The 18,155-nt window shown below is 35.8% G+C and overlaps 1 protein-coding gene across 2 annotated transcripts; it reads left to right on the top strand.

Annotated features, from left to right (window-relative positions):
- Positions 1-4,796: 4,796 nt before the first annotated feature.
- Positions 4,797-16,680, top strand: LOC104903254 (uncharacterized). Of its 2 annotated transcripts, XR_791443.4 has the most exons (12): positions 4,797-5,340; positions 6,046-6,357; positions 6,465-6,573; positions 6,655-6,748; positions 8,673-8,760; positions 8,858-8,941; positions 9,588-9,684; positions 9,769-9,856; positions 9,988-10,093; positions 10,347-10,439; positions 15,805-16,247; positions 16,340-16,680. XR_791443.4 is itself a non-coding variant. In XM_010691266.4 (11 exons), exons 1-11 carry the CDS (start codon positions 5,155-5,157, stop codon positions 16,189-16,191), a joined length of 1,644 nt encoding a protein of 547 aa, XP_010689568.2. In that variant the 5' UTR covers positions 4,797-5,154; the 3' UTR covers positions 16,192-16,680. The 2 variants fall into 2 exon arrangements, 1 of the variants encoding a protein (XP_010689568.2); XM_010691266.4 differs by having other exon boundaries at positions 15,805-16,680.
- Positions 16,681-18,155: the final 1,475 nt, after the last annotated feature.

Here is an 18,155-nt window from a genome sequence, read left to right as displayed (position 1 = left end):
TCCTTGTTGCATCCAATATGCCACACTATTTTACCCACAACAGCTTTATTCCACAACTTTATGTTTCTAAAGCCAAGTCCACCATACTTCTTATTTGTACACACCAAGCCCCATCTAATGTGCTCAACTTTCTCACTATCAGCTTTCCTACTCCAAAGGAAATGTCTACACACTTCATTAATTTTGTTTAGAGCAGCAACAGGGAGCACAAATATATGAGCCCAATAGCTATGCATACTTAGTAAAACTGAGTTTTATAAGTTGAGCTCTCCCTGCAAAAGAGAGGCTCCGATCCTGGTGCTCCACATTTTAATTCTCAATGTCATCTTATCAACTAAAGCTTCACAATCAGCAGCTTTGAGGGTTTTAGAGCTTATTGGTATCCCCAGGTACCTAAATGGTAGCTCATCTTTGACAAACCCAGAGAATTGTTCAATTCTTGTGACCTTACTCTCCTCCATAGTAGTGTGATATAAGGCAGATTTGCTTTTATTAGCTTTTAGCCCTGAAGACTCAGAGAATAGTTGAAGCCCTTGCAATAAAAGATAAGCAGATTTAGCTTCCACTTTGCGGAATAGCAGCAAGTCATCTGCAAAGCATAAGTGATTGAGCTTCATGCTTGCACAACCAGTAAAGAACTTGAACTCTTGCAACTCTCCTATGTTGTTTAGGATTCTTGTCAGATAATGCTTATACAGGACAAACAATAGAGGGGACATGGGGTCCCCCTGCCTAAGGCCTCTCTTAGCTAAAAAAAATCCTTCTGGACCACCATTGATCAAGAGGGTGAATCTTGGTGTAGTAATGCAATCCATAATGCATTTAATAAAGTGAGGAGGGAATTGTAATGCCTCCAACAGCTCATGTATAAAGCTCCACTCTATGGAGTCATAGGCTTTCCTTAAATCAACCATCATCAAAATCCCTTTAATTGACTTGATTATTGTTTCTACTAAATCTCTTAACCGAGTCTTTGGAAAGAAGTATATTACTAATAATAATTCTACCACTGATAAATGCTCCTTGAGTCTGGGAAACAAGTGTTGGTAGGATTTTACCAAGTTTAGAGCATATCAACTTTTGTTATGGTTTTATATATATAACTGAACAGCAGGCAATTGGTCTGAAGTCCCCCACGGCAGCAGAAGTTTTTACTTTGGGAATCAAAGTAATTGCAGTGACATTCACCTCCCTGAGTAACTTGCCATGTCTAAAGAAATCCTGAATAGCTTCAATCACAGAGAGCCCCACTATGTCCCAGCTTTGCTTGAAAAAACAGCTAGAATACCCATTAAGTCCTGGGGCTTTGTCATCAGGAATGGAAAAGAGAGCATTTTTAACTTCTTCACCAATGAAAGTCAAAGAGAGCTCCTCATGTTGAGCCGTAGTCAACACTTGACCTTTTGCAATAACAGCTGGTTCAACCCTAGTAGTGTCATTCTTGCTACCCAAGAGATCCTGATAGAAGCCTAAAAAAGCCTCAACAACCTCTTCAGAATTACCAACCCAACTCCCATCTTCTTTCTTTATAGTATTGATTCTATTCTGTATTCTTCGAAAATTGATACTTTGATGGAATGCTTTAGTGTTATCATCTCCCTCCTGCACCCACTTAACCTTTGCTTTTTGACTTAGGAATGAAACATAATTCATATGAGCAAAGTTATAAGCCTCTCTAGCTTCCTTCTCCTTTGCCCTTAGTATAGCTTCTTCAGGATGAGTGTGAAGATCAATCTGTGTTGCCATATTATTATTGTAGCATTGAAAATTCAGCTCTGAAATATTACCAGACTGAGTAACATTTAGCTTCTTGAAGTCTCTCTTCAGCAACTTCAGCTTAGACACTATTTGAAACATACTAGTACCATCAATCCTTCTCTCCCATATCCTTCTAACTATGTTATGGAAGCTCTCAGCCTTGCACCACATATTGAAGAACCTGAATGGTTTCTTCTTTGGGTGATCTGTAAATGATTTAATTAGCAGAGGGCAATGATCAAACTCCCCTTCAGCTAGTATGGTGACTTCAGTGAGTGGCCATTCATCAAACCATACTTCATTCACAAGGACCCTATCCAACTTACAGAACACCCTATCTGGTTCTTCCTGCTTATTGTTCCATGTATAGTACTGCCCATAAGATTTCAGCTCCCTCATGTGGCAGTCATCCATACAACTCTTCATATCTATAATTTCCCTTGTTCTGACAAACATCCCTATTCTATCATCCATATTCATCAGGGCATTAAAGTCACCTTGAATAATCCAAGGTTTAGTAGTACTAGCCACACTCTTTATATCCTGCCATAGCTCTTGTCTTCCTTGCCTATCATTAAAGCCAATACAAATGTATAATAAAATTTCCCGCCTCCATTAATGATCTTAATCTCAGTATGGATCATTTGACTTGTACATTTCAACACATTAACATAGATAGAAGTAGGATACCAGCCAAGAATAATTCTCCCATTTCCATGCCAGCTGTTATTAGTGGTAATACACCACCCTAGGCATATAGTTAGATAAAAATCACCAAGAGAGTGATGTTTCATCTTAGTCTCCAGAAGACTAAACAACCTAATTTGGTGAGAAATTAAAAAAAATCCTCACCTCTACTTGCTTCTTCTTGCTGTTTAGTCCTCTCACATTCCAACATAGCACATTATCCATTCATGGTAGGAGGCTCCCCTCCTTACCATGAATATCATTGCAAGTACCCCTAAATTCTGTTCCTTGCACTCTCCCATCTCTCATTTCCATCTCTTGCTCTGCCAATACAGCAAAAGTATTCTCTGTATCTACTGGCTCTAGATCAGATGTAACAGGTTGTCCTGGCCCTTTTACCACTTGATATCCATCCATATCTAACACCACTGCCTTCTTCTTAGGTACCCATATTGGTTTTTGGTACCTAGAGCTGTTTCTTATCCTTCCTACATTCACTCAGATCATGGCCAAATTCATGGCATTTAGTACACTTCATAGGTTTCCATTCATAATGAACCTGTTGCTCCATGTGTACATTGTTTTCATTCTCAAACACAATATGACTAGGAAATTCTTGATTTATACTTACTTCAATCAAGATATTAGCATATATCAGTCTATCTTTATTGGATGTAGCTTGATCTAACTTAATAGGCTTCCCTATTCCTGCCACCAGTTTATACAAGCATTTCTCTCCCCAGTATTTCAGATCCAGAGCAGGTAATTGCACCCACACTAGCACAGTCTTAACACCCTCCTTCTGAACATCCATCTCTGAATTCCACTGTTTCACAATTAATGGTTTCTTGTGAAAGAAGTGAAATCTTTCTCCTACAACAACATCTCGATGTTCAACATTATGAAGCCTAACAATGAACACACCTTTATTCATAGCCACTATTTTCTCAATTCCTTTTTTTTCCCAAATTCGTCGAAGATATCCATCCATAACAGGGAATGGTGGATTTGCACCTACAACATAGCAGATTACAGAGGATTGCCAATAATCAATTTCCTCTTGAACATCTTCAACCTCAATTTTAATTGGAGAATGATCTACTGTTATTGCTATTGCAGGTGATTTATCAATTACACTTTCAAATTCAGAAATCAATTGTCGAGATTGGTGATTACCTCTATTAATGGCGTCCAACCTACTCTGAGTTTTCTTCATTATTGTGAGCCACTCTGACAATTGAGCCTTATTCCTTGACTGATTCTGCAATTCCTCCAATGAATTTCGAGGAGAAATTGGATCATCAAAATCGGGGGTTTGAATCTTCAAAGCTTCCACTCCATGAAGTTCCGCTATTGATTTGTGCTTCTGACCTTCCAATGAACTCGTCGGACCATTCTTTCTCTCTTTATTACTTCCTTTGCTCTTAGATTTCTGTGAATTGTGCTTGGATTTCCCTGCCATGGCGACGGTGTAGGATAAGAATGGGTCGCTTATCCTACGCAGAGGGGAAAAAACAAGAGAACAATTCCCGCGAAATTTCAGCCTTTGCGACAAATTGGCCGGTAATTATTGCAAAGAAAAATAATGGAGGAAGTATGTATTTCTTTGTATAACAAAATGGCTTTGACGGGTTTAGATTGAAGCTGTCAACAACGTAAATAAAAATTTGCAAAAACAAAAATAAGGAACAAATCCATGCAAACACAAACTTCAAAACTAGTTTTATGTAGGTTATGTTTAGTTCACCTGAAAATTTCTGATCTGAACTTATTTTTTCTAATCTGATTTGATGTGAACTTATTTTTTCTGATCTGATCTGAACTTATTTTTTTGTGATATGTTCAATGACTTGCGCAAGAAAGAAATGGATAGGGTGCAACTTCAAATAGCTAGAGAGATTTGGAATTCGGTAGGAAGAGGTATACCGGATCTAAATTTATAATTTGTATCTCGCACTTAGCTTATTTTGAAATGTAATTCGAACTTAATAGTTTCGTTGTCATGAATTTGAGCTATCATATTTTATATATTTTTTATTTTTGCACCAATATTATGTTCTTAACACGTGGCTTTTAATTTTCTATTATTTAATAACAACAAAATAACTTAAAATAATGATAGCAATGACATTTATAATGATAACACCGAGATTAATAATAATTACCAATATTAATAATTAATAAGTACAACAATAATAATAATAATCTTTTTGAACAAATATACTAGTAAATAATAGTATTAATAGTAATAATGAGTTTTAAATATAAGCATCATCTGATTTGAACTTATAAAGTAAAGTGAACCTAACCGTATTATTGGAGCTTATGAAATTTCGTATATTTTTTAACATCCTGAATCGGCCCCTAATAAACCCGACCAGAGCTCCGTAGTTGACAACTCTAATCTGAACCCGTCAAAGCCAAGGTCGCCGATCTCCGAAGTCAATACCAAAAAAAAACCAAAAAAAAAAAAAAAAACCCGACTTACACCACGCAATACTGAATCAAACCTTCCATTGAAATTCTTTTGATCCGAGAGAAACTCCAGAAACCTCCATTCCTGGTTCGTGCTGCAATCAATATCTATCTCTCTGTCTTGCAAGAGGAGGATAGAGAAAGAGCTCAGGATTAAAAAAAAAAAACCTAAGAGTAATGTCATGAACAAATGCTCAGCGAAGAACACCATCATCGATCATCGCCGCCGAAACTATGAATAATAGCACCACCACCACAACCACAACAAGCAATAGCTCCACCATTAATGGCGGTGCTTCAACTCCCATAGTCGGACTTAAAACTTACTTCAAAACTCCTGAAGGCCGCTACAATCTTCATTCCGAGAAGTCTCATCCTTCTGCTTTACTCCATTTTTCTCACGGTAAATCCGTCTGTCAGGTATTTTCTCTTCCTTTTTTTTCTTTGATTCATCGTCTTCCTTAGATTCGCTTTTCTTTGATTCTTCTATTGTTTGTAAACTTTTGATGTTCAATATGGAGAAAACTGGCTGGTTCATTTCCAAAATTAACGAAATTTGTGAATCAGATGACATTTTCGTAATTAAAATGCTATGAATAGAGTCGTACAAGTTAAATTTACAGTCTTCATTTTCCTTTTTTTTTTAATTAAATAAATACAGTCGTATCATATAAATACTAGAATTTTAAGATAAATTGAGATAGTATTGTTTTGTTTATCTCGGAAATGAATTAGTGGCCGCTCGAAAATAGAAATAGCTGATTCATCTCCGAGATGAACGAATTTTGTGAATCAAATGACATTTTTGTAATTAAAATGATACTAATAGAGTTAACAATACAGTCCTGAATTAACTTTTTAATGAAATATATACAATCGTATCATCTATATTCGAGATATGACATAAGTATTCTTCTGTTATTGCTGAATTTCCTTTACAACATAAAGTATGATTTTCTTATTTGTTTTTTTTTATTAGCTGTTGTTTCCAATTAATGAATTTGTTAGTGGATTATTCGAAATTTGCGTTGGTTATGTTGACTTTTGAGCGATAATCTAGATGCGTTTTGTGATTAAGGTTTTTACTGGAATGTGATTGGTATTTGTTGGAAAATTTGTTTTTAGGTAACTTTAGCTAATCTTAAGGAGAAGGCAGCATCAACAACACCCACATCGAGCTCGGGTTATAATGCAACTAGTAGTGTAAGATCAGCTGCTGCAAAGTTGCTTGGCACGAGTAATGGAGGGCGAGCTCTTAGTTTTGTAGGAGTCAATGGAGTTAATAAGTCTGCTGCTGCTGCTACCAAAACTGCTTCACTTGGAAGCTCTAGTAATGCTAACAACGCGCCTATTACCAATTTTGATGGTAAAGGAATGTACATGATATTTAATGTCGGAGACACTTTGTATATTAGCGACGTAAATTCACAGGACAAGGTGAAGCTCCTTTTTTCTTTTTTTTTTGACTTTCTCCCTTTTTCACGTTGTTTGATTTATCGAGATTATTATATGTTTATTTTTAAGAGATCCATATGCTTTTGTAGGATCCCATCAAATCCATACACTTTGCCAATTCAAATCCTGTATGTCATGCCTTTAATCCCGAATCTAAGGATGGCCATGACTTACTCATAGGGTTAAACTCCGGAGATGGTAGTTGCTTTACTGGGGTTTATTTTCTTTTTTATATTCCTTAAAATATATCATCTCATGTATATGCCTTCCGCTTTGCAGTCTACACGGTATCCCTAAGACAGCAGTTGCAAGATATTGGAAAGAAAGTCATTGGTGCTCAGCATTATAACAAAGATGGCTCTGCCAATAACAGGCAAGACCTATACCTGCATTTGAAGTTAATTAAGCAGTGGTTTGCTCAAGTTAAGGGAATATTAATTTTAGATTAGTTTATAGTGTTGTCGTCTCTACAAAGGCTCATTTGTTGTTTTCCTCCTCTCTTAGATTTCCATATAGACTTTTAGCTTATTTGATTGAATCAATGAGAAAAACAGTCTTAATTTGTCTAGCCTTCGTTTTCCTGATTCAGCTTGATTCAAGAAATTCAATTGATTGGAATACAGACATGTCTATATTGTTGATTGGTAAAAGAGTGTTATATCAATGTTTAATATTCTCCTACCATCCCGGTCTTTAGTCTATTTCAAATGTCTAACTTGATGAATCATAATTCAAATGCAGCTTACATCACAACCTTTTGCAAACTGTCATATAGGAAATCTGTTTAAGGTTGGGTAATTTTTGACTGTTATCTTGATTCTTCTTAATGTCAATGTCACTTACATAACCTGAAAGTGTACACTAGTTGTAAATTGCTCTTATGTGGTCCGTTGTCAAAGCTACTTAGAAAGTAATACCCTTAGTTTCCTACCCTTCACTTGAGTTTTTAAGGTTCTCTAATGTACAAAATCCTTCGAAACTATTTAGACTCAACGACATGAAGAAAGTTGCTGCCAACTTCCATACATGCTCTATAAAAAGTCGTAATGTACAATATTGGACTAGATAATCAACAGTGTAGTTATGTTATTTTGATATGCAATAATTTGATTGAGAAAGTTCTTCCCTCATTGTCATTCACTGATTCGAGGTGGGGAACTCAGACTTCAATTTCCATCTGCATCCCAACACTTGGCATAATAACTTGATAGTCTACTGCTAACTTACATACCTTGGTTATATGCATCTGTTGTGTATCTTAACGTTCTTATTGTTATCCAAAATCAAGGTTTAAAATTAATAGACAATGTTGCTTGAACTGGGAATTGCGTTTCAAAAATTACACTAGACCAAAATGGCAAAATATATACCAGCTTCTATGTGTATTTGTTTCCTTGTGGAGACAATCATGCTTTTATGGGGCTTAGTTCTCACTTCTGCTGGCTCAGTTCTGTTCTAATGCACCAACCCAATTTGAAGCCCTTTCAGCTAGTAGCACACTAGGATTGGCCTTTTTTTGGCATGGAAGGGATCATATAGGCTAAGATGTAATTGTTGATGTGAAATAACTCTCTTACATATTAAGCATTTAAGTTTGCACTTTGTAGATTTTTATGCTTATTTTTGTACTCTATTTTGTTCTCTTTCTTTGCTAAGATACATAAATCCATCTAGGCCCTGTCACTTCAACTTTGATAATATTCAATAAAAATCAGATTAAACAACAGAATTCAGTTTTAGTCAGCAAAATGGGTTTTATGTAGTGCAAAATTAGTTTAAATGAGTAAATTGCATAAGAGAAATGTACTAAGCAATCAACAAAATCAGTTTCTAATTAGTGAAATAAGTTTCAATCAGTAAAATTTTAAATATCAGCTTAATTAATAAAAAAAATTCCGGTTTAGTAAAAATCAGGTAAAGCGAAAAAGACCTTAGTCTTAGATGTTTTCAGTGTCTGACTAAAGTTTCAAATTTCGGAAAGTCTTTAAATTTGTGCCTTACTTTGATGTGCTGATCGGGATCTTTCAGTTTTTAATTGCTTAAGCTACTTTTAAGGAAGAGTCTATCTGAGAGGGTAAAAAAATTGTTTTATTATTTCAGACTAGAAGTTACTTTTAATTTGTTTCTTTTAATATGCCATGTATTATTGAATGGACAGGGCACTTGTCTTGTATGGATGTTGTTACATTTCCTTTCAGAATTTAATTTTTGTCTGTTCAGTTACATGAATCATATATAGCTTCTTGGTTCTTGCAACTCTCTTTTAGCAACTCGTGACAATTTAACTTTTAAAACAGCCGATGTTCCAGCGTTGCATGGGTTCCTCAAGGAAATGGTGCATTTGTTGTTGCTCATGTTGATGGAAACTTGTATGTGTATGAGAAGGCAAGCTTCATATACGTGAATTATTAGTACTCTATCTTTCCTGCTATTCATCGTTTACATTATAGCTAAAGGGACTTACACTTTCAATATCTTTTAGGGGAAGGATGCTATTGTTGATTCGTCTTTTCCACTCATAAAGGATGCAACTCAATTTTCCACTGCACATGCAAAATCTAGTAAGGTAATATACTAATTATTTAAGGTGCTGAACCTGTTCTACTGATGAATTCCCTCCCACTACTTTCTCAGTGACCTCAATAAGTAGGGAACCTATATTGTATACTAGGGAGCTGAATTGCGTGGAAACCAACTTGTGTAGTGCAATTTTACCATACCTTTCTGTTTTGTTGAGAATGTGCATAATGTAAATTTTGTAACTTGAGAATTTAACGAAAGAGGTAGTCAACTGATATCTTGACTTTGGATGTGTTTCTGCTTCACTTTGATGTTCAAATATTCGTGGAATCAAGATTGGGTGTTTTCTAGCATGTAACTATCTCAACTGGGAGTTACATTGCTATTGCAGTGTTTAGATCTCTTCCATGGATCCTATCATCTCTTCATTGACTGATTTGTGCTCATAATGCTGTTTAAGATCACTCGTACCAGAAAATCTTATTTCAAAAATTGGATGGAAGAAGTAACAATCTATTATCCATGATTGTAGAAACTTTTTTTAGCAATTGCATTTGAATTGTGTATGAAGAGAAGGATCCAGAAAGCTTGAACTTCGTACATAATGACTCCAGCGATTCTGGGTACAGGTTTTTAGCCATATCAATGTCGGAGGCCGTCTTTTTTCTCACAAATGATTTGCTTAACTGCAGAGCAATCCAATTGCCAGGTGGCATATATGTCAAGGTTCAATCAATAGAATGGCATTCTCCTTTGATGGAACTCATCTGGCTATTGTTGGTAGAGATGGTATTATTATACTTATACACACCAAACCAGTTGAGTTGATACCATTTTGTGCTTAATCATTAATGAGATATTCATGCTTTGTAGGATTTTTAAGAGTATATGACTATCAGAAAGAACAGCTAGTATGTGGTGGAAAAAGCTATTATGGTGCTATTCTCTGCTGTGCATGGAGGTAATGTGAAGGAGTGGTATTGTGAGATCCTTGTATATCCAGATGTGATAGATGCCTTGTCATTCTAGGTTGATTATTCATCAGATCATATGATTATAAGCAATTGACTCAAATTTTTCTTCTTCGCTTAGCATGGATGGTAAATATATTCTGACTGGTGGTGAGGATGATCTAGTTCAAGTTTGGAGCATGGAAGATCGCAAGGTTATAGCATGGGGTGAGGGGCACAATTCATGGGTAAGCCTTTGTTTGATCATTTCTTATCATTTAGGGAAAAAAATGCATAATAAGGATCTTGTTGAAGGCTTGAAGCAATATTTGTCAGAACTGGTTGGAAGCCATGGGTGATTCCAACCTCGCTCTGTGGAGTTTTTCAGCAAGCACATGGCTATGCTTTCTTTGTTATTGCCCAAGCCTCCTATGGCTCTGACTTCTTCCTTCTCCGGTGCCTCTGATGTGCCTCTTTACTATATGAATCGAATGCTTGCAGGTCAGTGGAGTTGCTTTTGATCCATATTGGTCACCCCCTTCTTCAGATAGTGCAGGAGAAAATGTGATGTATCGCTTTGGTTCTGTTGGCCAGGTAACAACACTACTTGTATTTTGCTGTATAATCTTACTGTGCCATCATACCTATATGATGGAGATAATTGAATTCCCTACAAACTCAACAAATGACCATCAAAATTCATATTATACTTCTATGAGAAACATAACAATTAGATTGCATGTAGAAAGCTAGATACCGACTTGAGAAATAAGCAATTTCCTAAAATATACTATAATTAATATTAGGAGATAATTATTATAGCTAGTGAAGGAGGAATAATGTGAATCTTCTAATCTGGGATAGGACATAAACTGTCCTTTTCGCCCTTTTAAAATGAAGCTTCGTCCTCAAACAACGAAAAGACTAAGATCCACCATTTACTGTACGTTGTAAAACGAAATAAGTTTATGGTCTAATGACTCTAGATCAATTTAGATTAGTTCTAGTAAGTTCCAATAAGTTCTCACACCTTACGAAAATAGGTACAATTAGTTTCTATAAGTTATAATAAGTTTCAATGAGCTCCAACAAGTTCAGATAGTTTTAGTTCATATAAGCTCAGATAAGTTTTGTTCAAATAAATTCTCGGAAAAAATGGTGAAGATTACGCACCCTAAGTGTTGGGGTGTTGGGGATGAATAGTGAGGAGGTCAACATTGCATCTTAATTTGTCTCCAAGAAGGAGCAACATCCTTGCTTCAGCACCACAAATTGATCTTGGGCCAAGAAAGAATATCGTTGGTACAAATCCAAGGCTTGCAAAGGATAATCTAAGGGGTCTAGTTCACTTAAAGTGGAGGTGTGAAGTTGAACATCATAAAAAAGGTACTTCAACGAAGCACATTTGCACAAATTCATAATGGAGAGTCATACAAGGAAGATTTTATGGTTAGCTACTTTTCAACATAAAGTCATGGACCAATTTAGAAGATGTCAACTTTAAAAAAGCACCAAGATCAACCATGCATGCACACTTAGATTGTTTGCATCTATTATTTGGTGGAATACGCTAGTCTCAGGGCCTAGTAAAAACATTCCCCACATGTTCTTCCTCATTACTTGACCCTTAAAGAGTGTTTGACCTTCTAAAGGATGTATAGTCTCATCAAACATGGCCACCATACTCATGTCTGATCATGAGAGCATCGTGAGGGCATTTACGAGCTCTATATCCCTTTTTACCCTATCTGACTATAGGAGATTGGTAAATTTAAGTCATCCTATATGTTATAATCTAAAATCTTAGGGAAGAATAATGGTCTATTTGGGAATTGGAATTTGAATTTCAAATCCAAAATTGGGCCAAATATGCTCTCTTTCTCTCTCTCTCCCTTTCTCTCCCTCTATCCTTCCCCCCTCCCCCTCTCTCCCTCTCTCCCTCTCTCCCTCTCTCCCTCTCTGTGCCCCTTTCTCCCTCTCCTCTCCCTCTTTCTTCCCACCACCATTAAAGCTTCAGCTCAATCTTTCAAAGTTCCATTACACATTAGTTCTTCAATTGTCTCTCTCCTCACTTGCTTTTTATCTTAATACACGACTTTCAATTTCATGCTTCCAATCTTCTTTGCCATTTATCCTCGTTCAAAGCAATTTTGGGGCCTCATCATGAAACACTATGAAGCGTACTTCTCTAGGGTATCATTTCCTGTACGAGGGAGGGGGACGGTACGAGTACGCTAGAAATACGTTCCATGCGCGTCTTTAAATAGTGGGGACAACGAGTCATCCGGAGACGGCTAGGGTTTCTTGACGGGGATGTCTCGGGTATAGTTCAAGCAAGTTTAGAGGCATCTCCTTGCTCTTCAATGATATTTCAGCCAAACAAACGACCACCAAGTAGTCTTGCCGCTAGATTGACTGATGAGAGGAGAAGAAAAGAAAAATTGACGCGCCATTGGAGGATGAAGAAAACAAAAAGGAATAGTAGTAGCAAGTAGTCATTGATTGAGTTTAGGAGAGGGGAAAGAGGAAAGAAAGGTAAATAGTATGAGTTTCACGTGATGTCATTAAAAAAGGGTACTTGTTGCACACTAATCAAAATAGTGGTTGCGAGCTTTCCTTTTCTTCTTTTCTTTTGGAATACCCATTTTCCTTTCCTGTGGCACGTGTTCTCTAAACCCATTTTTCTTCTCCAGCTTTTCTTATTCCCTAGGGGACAGAAGAAAAACATAAAATGTTACAGAAATGCAATAATATTTTCCAGATTTACTTTGACTCATTAAAAATACAATAATATTTTTCCAGATATATTTTTTATTTTATTTTTTACCAAATTCGTGCCATACCCGTTTTTTGAAAAATTTGATTTTGCCAATTTATGTTTCTGTACCCTTATCCGTTTCCGTGCTACTTGGATGAGACACATCCATGTTTATCCTTTTGAGATGTTGATTATTGATGGATGAAGATGAAATTTTTATACTTCCTCCGTTTCATAATACTCGCTACACTTTCCATTGTGGGAAGTTTCACATTACTTGCTACACTTCCTTTTTGGACAATAAGCTCTCTCTATCTCTCTCCTCTCACATGGGTTTATTTTCTTTTTACTCTCTACCTCTTTCTTCTCCAAAAATTGCCTAGGAGTCCGTGAATTGAGAAGTGTAGCGAGTAATATGAAACGGAGGAAGTATTAGACTTGAAATTTTAGTAACTTTCCAGAATCCAGACAATACATGGGATTGATATCTTTTATCTAAGATCTCATTTTTTAAGAAACATACACTAGTTTTGGAATTTAATGTTAGTATTGCAAATTCCAAATTTGAAATCCGTCATTTGAAATGAAATACAAGTTAACACTATAATGAGAAAATCCAGAATTTTCAGATTGAGTAGTAGATTTTCGAAATCCGACAGATTCCCTGTTTTCTTAATTCCTTCGTCAGCTGTTTGATCGGGATACTATTACCTAGATATCTAACCTTGGAATGACTAGCGGAGTGAGGTGCAATAGTTTATGCATCTATGCCTGTGAACTCCAAATGTTTCCTTGTTCCTCCTTAGTTCTAGCAATACATTCAGTATGATTAATACCAAATAAATTGTTCTCGGAGTTCAAGTCTCAGCTCATATCAAAGTCCACTCAGATAATGGTATATTTGTTGCTGCCTTGATTCAACTAATCGGCATCTAGCATACGCCGTACAATATTCTAGAATATACGCAAAACAGTTTCATCTCCTTCTGCTAAACTAGTAAACTTGCGTTGCATTTGCAGTTATAGTTAAGGGGAACATATAATCCATTCTCCTTCTGCTAAACTAGTAAACTTGCACTGCATTTGCAGTTATAGTTAAGGGGAACATATAATCCATTTATAAGTTGCTACATAACCTCCCAGCTAGTAATTACACCATGAGATTGTCCTTCACATGGTTCTAAGTCTTGGATATGGTTGCCATTGCGATAGCGGTTGCAGAACCACTATCGCGGGTAACAAGGATGGTTAGCTGCTGCTGCAGCATATATCAAAATCATGGTAAACTGCAAACCCTCTATGCGGGCGCGATACAACCGAGACTTAACATCATGTCACTAATGTTATTATGATTGTTCAAACTTTGACAAGCATATCCATCTAAACACATAATGCAAAGGCAACTTGCTTTTCATCGAGCTGTACAAGAACTCCTGGGTGATGAAAAATTATTGACCATGCATCAGGTTCACCGTCACATTTAATTCAGGAAGTGTAAAATCCTTGAGTTGAATATTATTAAGGTTCATAATGATGTGGAAGAGGCTGGTGTAAGTGTAATGTATGAGGAGGCATTATGCTGTGTGGGAAACCTGGATGTTGTTGAATTGCCAGAAGATGGATGAACTTTTCTTGAAGAATCACCTCAAGTGCGCTGTTTAGGAGGCTGGAATGGTTGATGTTTTGGTGACTAACTTTCTGCTTCTCCTTTTTCGCAATTAAGCTGCTCAAACTTGTGGTATATGTCTTGCAAGATGATCATCAATATGCTTCTTTGCATCTTCAAACTTGACCGTAGAAGTATTAGAAAAGGCAGAAATTTCTCAAATGCTTTATCCACCAGGCCCAAGGTTAAGAATACTATAGATACAAGATATAGAAAAGAAATAACTGCTTTCTATTTTTCCATTTTTTTTTCATCTATCAAATAACTATAGCTTTCTGGAGGACTCAATGGTGACAACACCTTGGATGAGGGTTCGCTATTTGTGTGACCAACAGAAGGCCTGCTGAGCGTTAATTATACAACAATTATCATATATGCAATCTAGACACCTAGATTGGGACTCATATCGAATAGATAGGATAAAATTGTACTATTAAAAAGGAAATTTAGGGGGGTTAAATCTGCAAATATCTGTATAGAGTAATGGAAGGGTGGCTACAGATTAGATTAGGTTTGCTGGCAAGAATAACTGGTATAAGTTAGAAAAGGTTGCTAGGGTGTCAGCGTAACAGACATATATCACAGCAGCAAATAGCTGCTATGTTACTAAGCTGGTAAAGATTAGGGAATTCCTCATAAACTCGACTGATCTCAACAAAATTTATACACACAACTGAGAGGAACGGAACATTTAGATGTTCTTTTGTAAGCTAAAGAGACCTAACTTTAAGATAATGTAAACATTTTACAAGTGTATTAGGATTTTAGGAATCTAAATTTTGTTTTTAACATTTAGCATTCTTTTATCACGCCTATTATGGAAATAATAAGGTGAGGAAATATGTCTTTGCCCATGATCCATTGCCTAAAGACTTCGAACTCGGACTTCTACAGCAGGGTGGGGTATAAACTCTTATCACTATCCGTGTTGCTATTAAGAGTCTTTCTGATAAGTTCCTTGGAGTTTCCTTTTTTCTTTGTTTCTGAAAGGCACCTGTCCGACTGTGATCATAAAATTCTAAGAAATTCCTAAATAGTAATGTCTCCTGCCAATTCCTTGGATCAAATTGTTTTCCCAAATTGGAGGGTGAATTTGTCTGTTTCAGATGAATAAAACTACTACAGATTTGGCAGGGCTTCTTTGCTCATAATATTATCATGGGAAATAATGTCAATCTCCTGTGTACATGGATATTTCTATTAAGTTTTGTTTTAGCTTCAAAATTTTACCACTGCAAATAGATTGACTGGTAGACAAATTTCCTGCAGCAAAAATCGTAAATTTCTATATAATGGCTCTGCCTCAATGAGGGCTTGAATTGCTTCTCTTCCATTCCCTAGAATAAAAGAAGAGAGAGGTATTGTCATTGTTTATGTAATGCAAAAAGGACCCCGAGCATGACCATGCCTTGTTAGACTGCCAATTTTTCATTTACATGTTTCTAGATCTCTTAAGGGTTACACAATATCGATGCAATTGAATTTTGTTCTTTTGTGAACACTAATTGATCAAATTAGAAATTTTCCATGTGCAGGACACTCAATTACTCTTATGGGATTTTTCAATGGATGAGATTGTAGTGCCTCTTCGCCGTTGTCCACCAGGCGGCTCACCTACATATAGTGCTGCAAGTCAATCATCTCAGTGGGATAATGTGGTTCCTTTAGGCTCTTTACAGCCTGCTCCGAGTATGCGAGATGTCCCAAAGCTCTCTCCTCTTGTTGCTCATCGTGTTTACTCTGAGCCTTTGTCGGACTTGGTCTTCACTCAGCACTCCATTCTCACAGCATGCAGAGAAGGGCACATAAAAGTTTGGATGAGACCTGGATCTTCTGAAAGCATATCAAGCGATTCAGAAACTCTCTCTAGTGCAACAGAAAAGCCCCCAATACCAACTGCTAATGGATCGAATGGCAAATAACCAAGTGAGAAATTTCCAATCACGAATTGTGTAGACAGTTGAGTGTCAAATTGCAGGTAAGTTATATTTATATGCATATGCTTAATGAGGCTCATGCACCATCTAAGTAGTCCTGTTGAGCTAATCCACTCTATGCATCTGTGTGTAGTACCAATGTTAATACTGCCAGCTGCTGAAAGAGCTTAAATGCGTAATTACTAGGTTATCAGCATCTTTAGGAATACTAACTGTATAGGTGCAAATAATAGAGGTGCTGCGGAAATCTTTTGAGATATTAGTTATAGACTTCCAACGTTTAGTATGATCTGGTGGTAGAAGATCGAACTTCCAGTCCGAGCAATTGAAGATTTTGTTGTACATTAACGACTTCAATCCTTTTTATTCTTGTATAATGATTATTATTATCATCATTTTAGGTTTAGAGACGAAATTTTCTTAATGATACTTTTTCTTATTTGACGTACAATATATTTTATTTGTTTTCTTGCATTATGTGAAAAAAGATTAACCCATTTTCCAGGTAAACTAGTTTTTAGACCCGGCCTATTTTTCGGGTACTTATATTTTTCATCTGTTAATAATTTATGTTTAAAATGACTATATCATATATGAGTTGATGCAATGGTAAATGTATCTTAATTCTTATTAATAGGTCATTTGGTCAATTCAAGACTATCATTATATTTTTTTTCCCAAAAAAATATGATGACCACTTTATTGTTGGTTAATTGCACATACAACAAAATTCTAGTACAAGAGAAAAGGTTCTACATGGCATATAAAAGCACAACTGAATTAAATTATATCTGTAATTAAGGAATTTGTGCTAGGGTTAACAATTTCACTGACCTTCTTTATTAGTATTGCCTTATGACCTTTGAACTCCATCTCCTGATTCGTATTCTCGAACAACAACAATAAGATTTGATTAGCATGAAGAATAATTTGGAACACTACCCCATTGATTATGAAGTAGAGGACTCTAACAATCATGGTAAATTTCGAAAGGAGAGATGGAGCAAGGGGATGATTGCAAAAAAGAAATCAAATAAGAAAAATAAATTTTATGGCTGGAAGTAGGCATTAACTGCCACATTACTAATTACAACACATATCTATAATTTTGTGGAAATATAAATCATTAAAAGATGTTAGATCATATGGTAAATCTTTAGAAATTTTTACTTGACGACAAGGGTTTGAGCCCAAGGTTCAACATTTATATATATATATATATATATATATATATATATATATATATATATATATATATATATATATATATAGTTTTTAAATAATGGTCACCTAACTTATTGTTAATTAATAAACACGTTGTAAATTTCTAGTGGCAGATTGAGGGTGCTACATCGCGCATATATGCCAAGCACAACTTATAATATATTTACTAGTTTTTTTTTAGCCCGAGCGATGTCTCGGGTCAGTTATAGTAAACAAATATGTTAATATTTTTAAATTTCATAATTTATTTTGCTACTTTTCGTGTTTTTTGTCCATTAAGAAATTGAAACATTCACGTCACGACATGATAAGTAAAAAATTTGAAAGTTTTGAGTTTGAAAACAATACCTTAAAAGGAATTGTGGTAAGAGAATATGACATCAATATTTTCTTGTAAGTTACGTAATAAGAGTGTTAGAGATGTATATACTTGTTTAAGTCTTTTTAGTTATTTATAATTATTACAAGATTTCATCATACTTTATTTGAAACATTAGAAATAAAGTAATAGTGTATTGATGGTTAAGCTCTTATTTTTCATATAAAATGTCACGTGTTCGATACCTTGCACTTACAAATTCTGTTTAAAAATGAGTACAGAGACATAAAACATTTGCATTCGAAATTTGAGGAGAGTGCCACGTGGCACATAAGCTTTCTTTCACATGCCTTTTAATATATGAGAACGTATTGTGTCGGACTCGTCCGACACAACACTCTCATCG

The sequence above is a fragment of the Beta vulgaris genome, chromosome 9 (genome assembly GCF_026745355.1).
Source record: "Beta vulgaris subsp. vulgaris cultivar EL10 chromosome 9, EL10.2, whole genome shotgun sequence".
In the NCBI taxonomy this organism is placed as follows: domain Eukaryota; kingdom Viridiplantae; phylum Streptophyta; class Magnoliopsida; order Caryophyllales; family Amaranthaceae; genus Beta; species Beta vulgaris.
Note: the sequence above shows the minus strand (reverse complement) of the source record. Positions and strands in the feature narration are given on the sequence as shown.

Coding starts and splice junctions, on each gene's coding strand:
- LOC104903254 (XM_010691266.4), top strand. CDS start 5,155: ATGAATAATAGCACCACCACCACAACCACAACAAGCAATAGCTCCACC. Junction 6,358..6,464: donor ACGTAAATTCACAGGACAAG/GTGAAGCTCCTT, acceptor ATGCTTTTGTAG/GATCCCATCAAATCCATACA. Junction 10,094..10,346: donor GTGAGGGGCACAATTCATGG/GTAAGCCTTTGT, acceptor GAATGCTTGCAG/GTCAGTGGAGTTGCTTTTGA.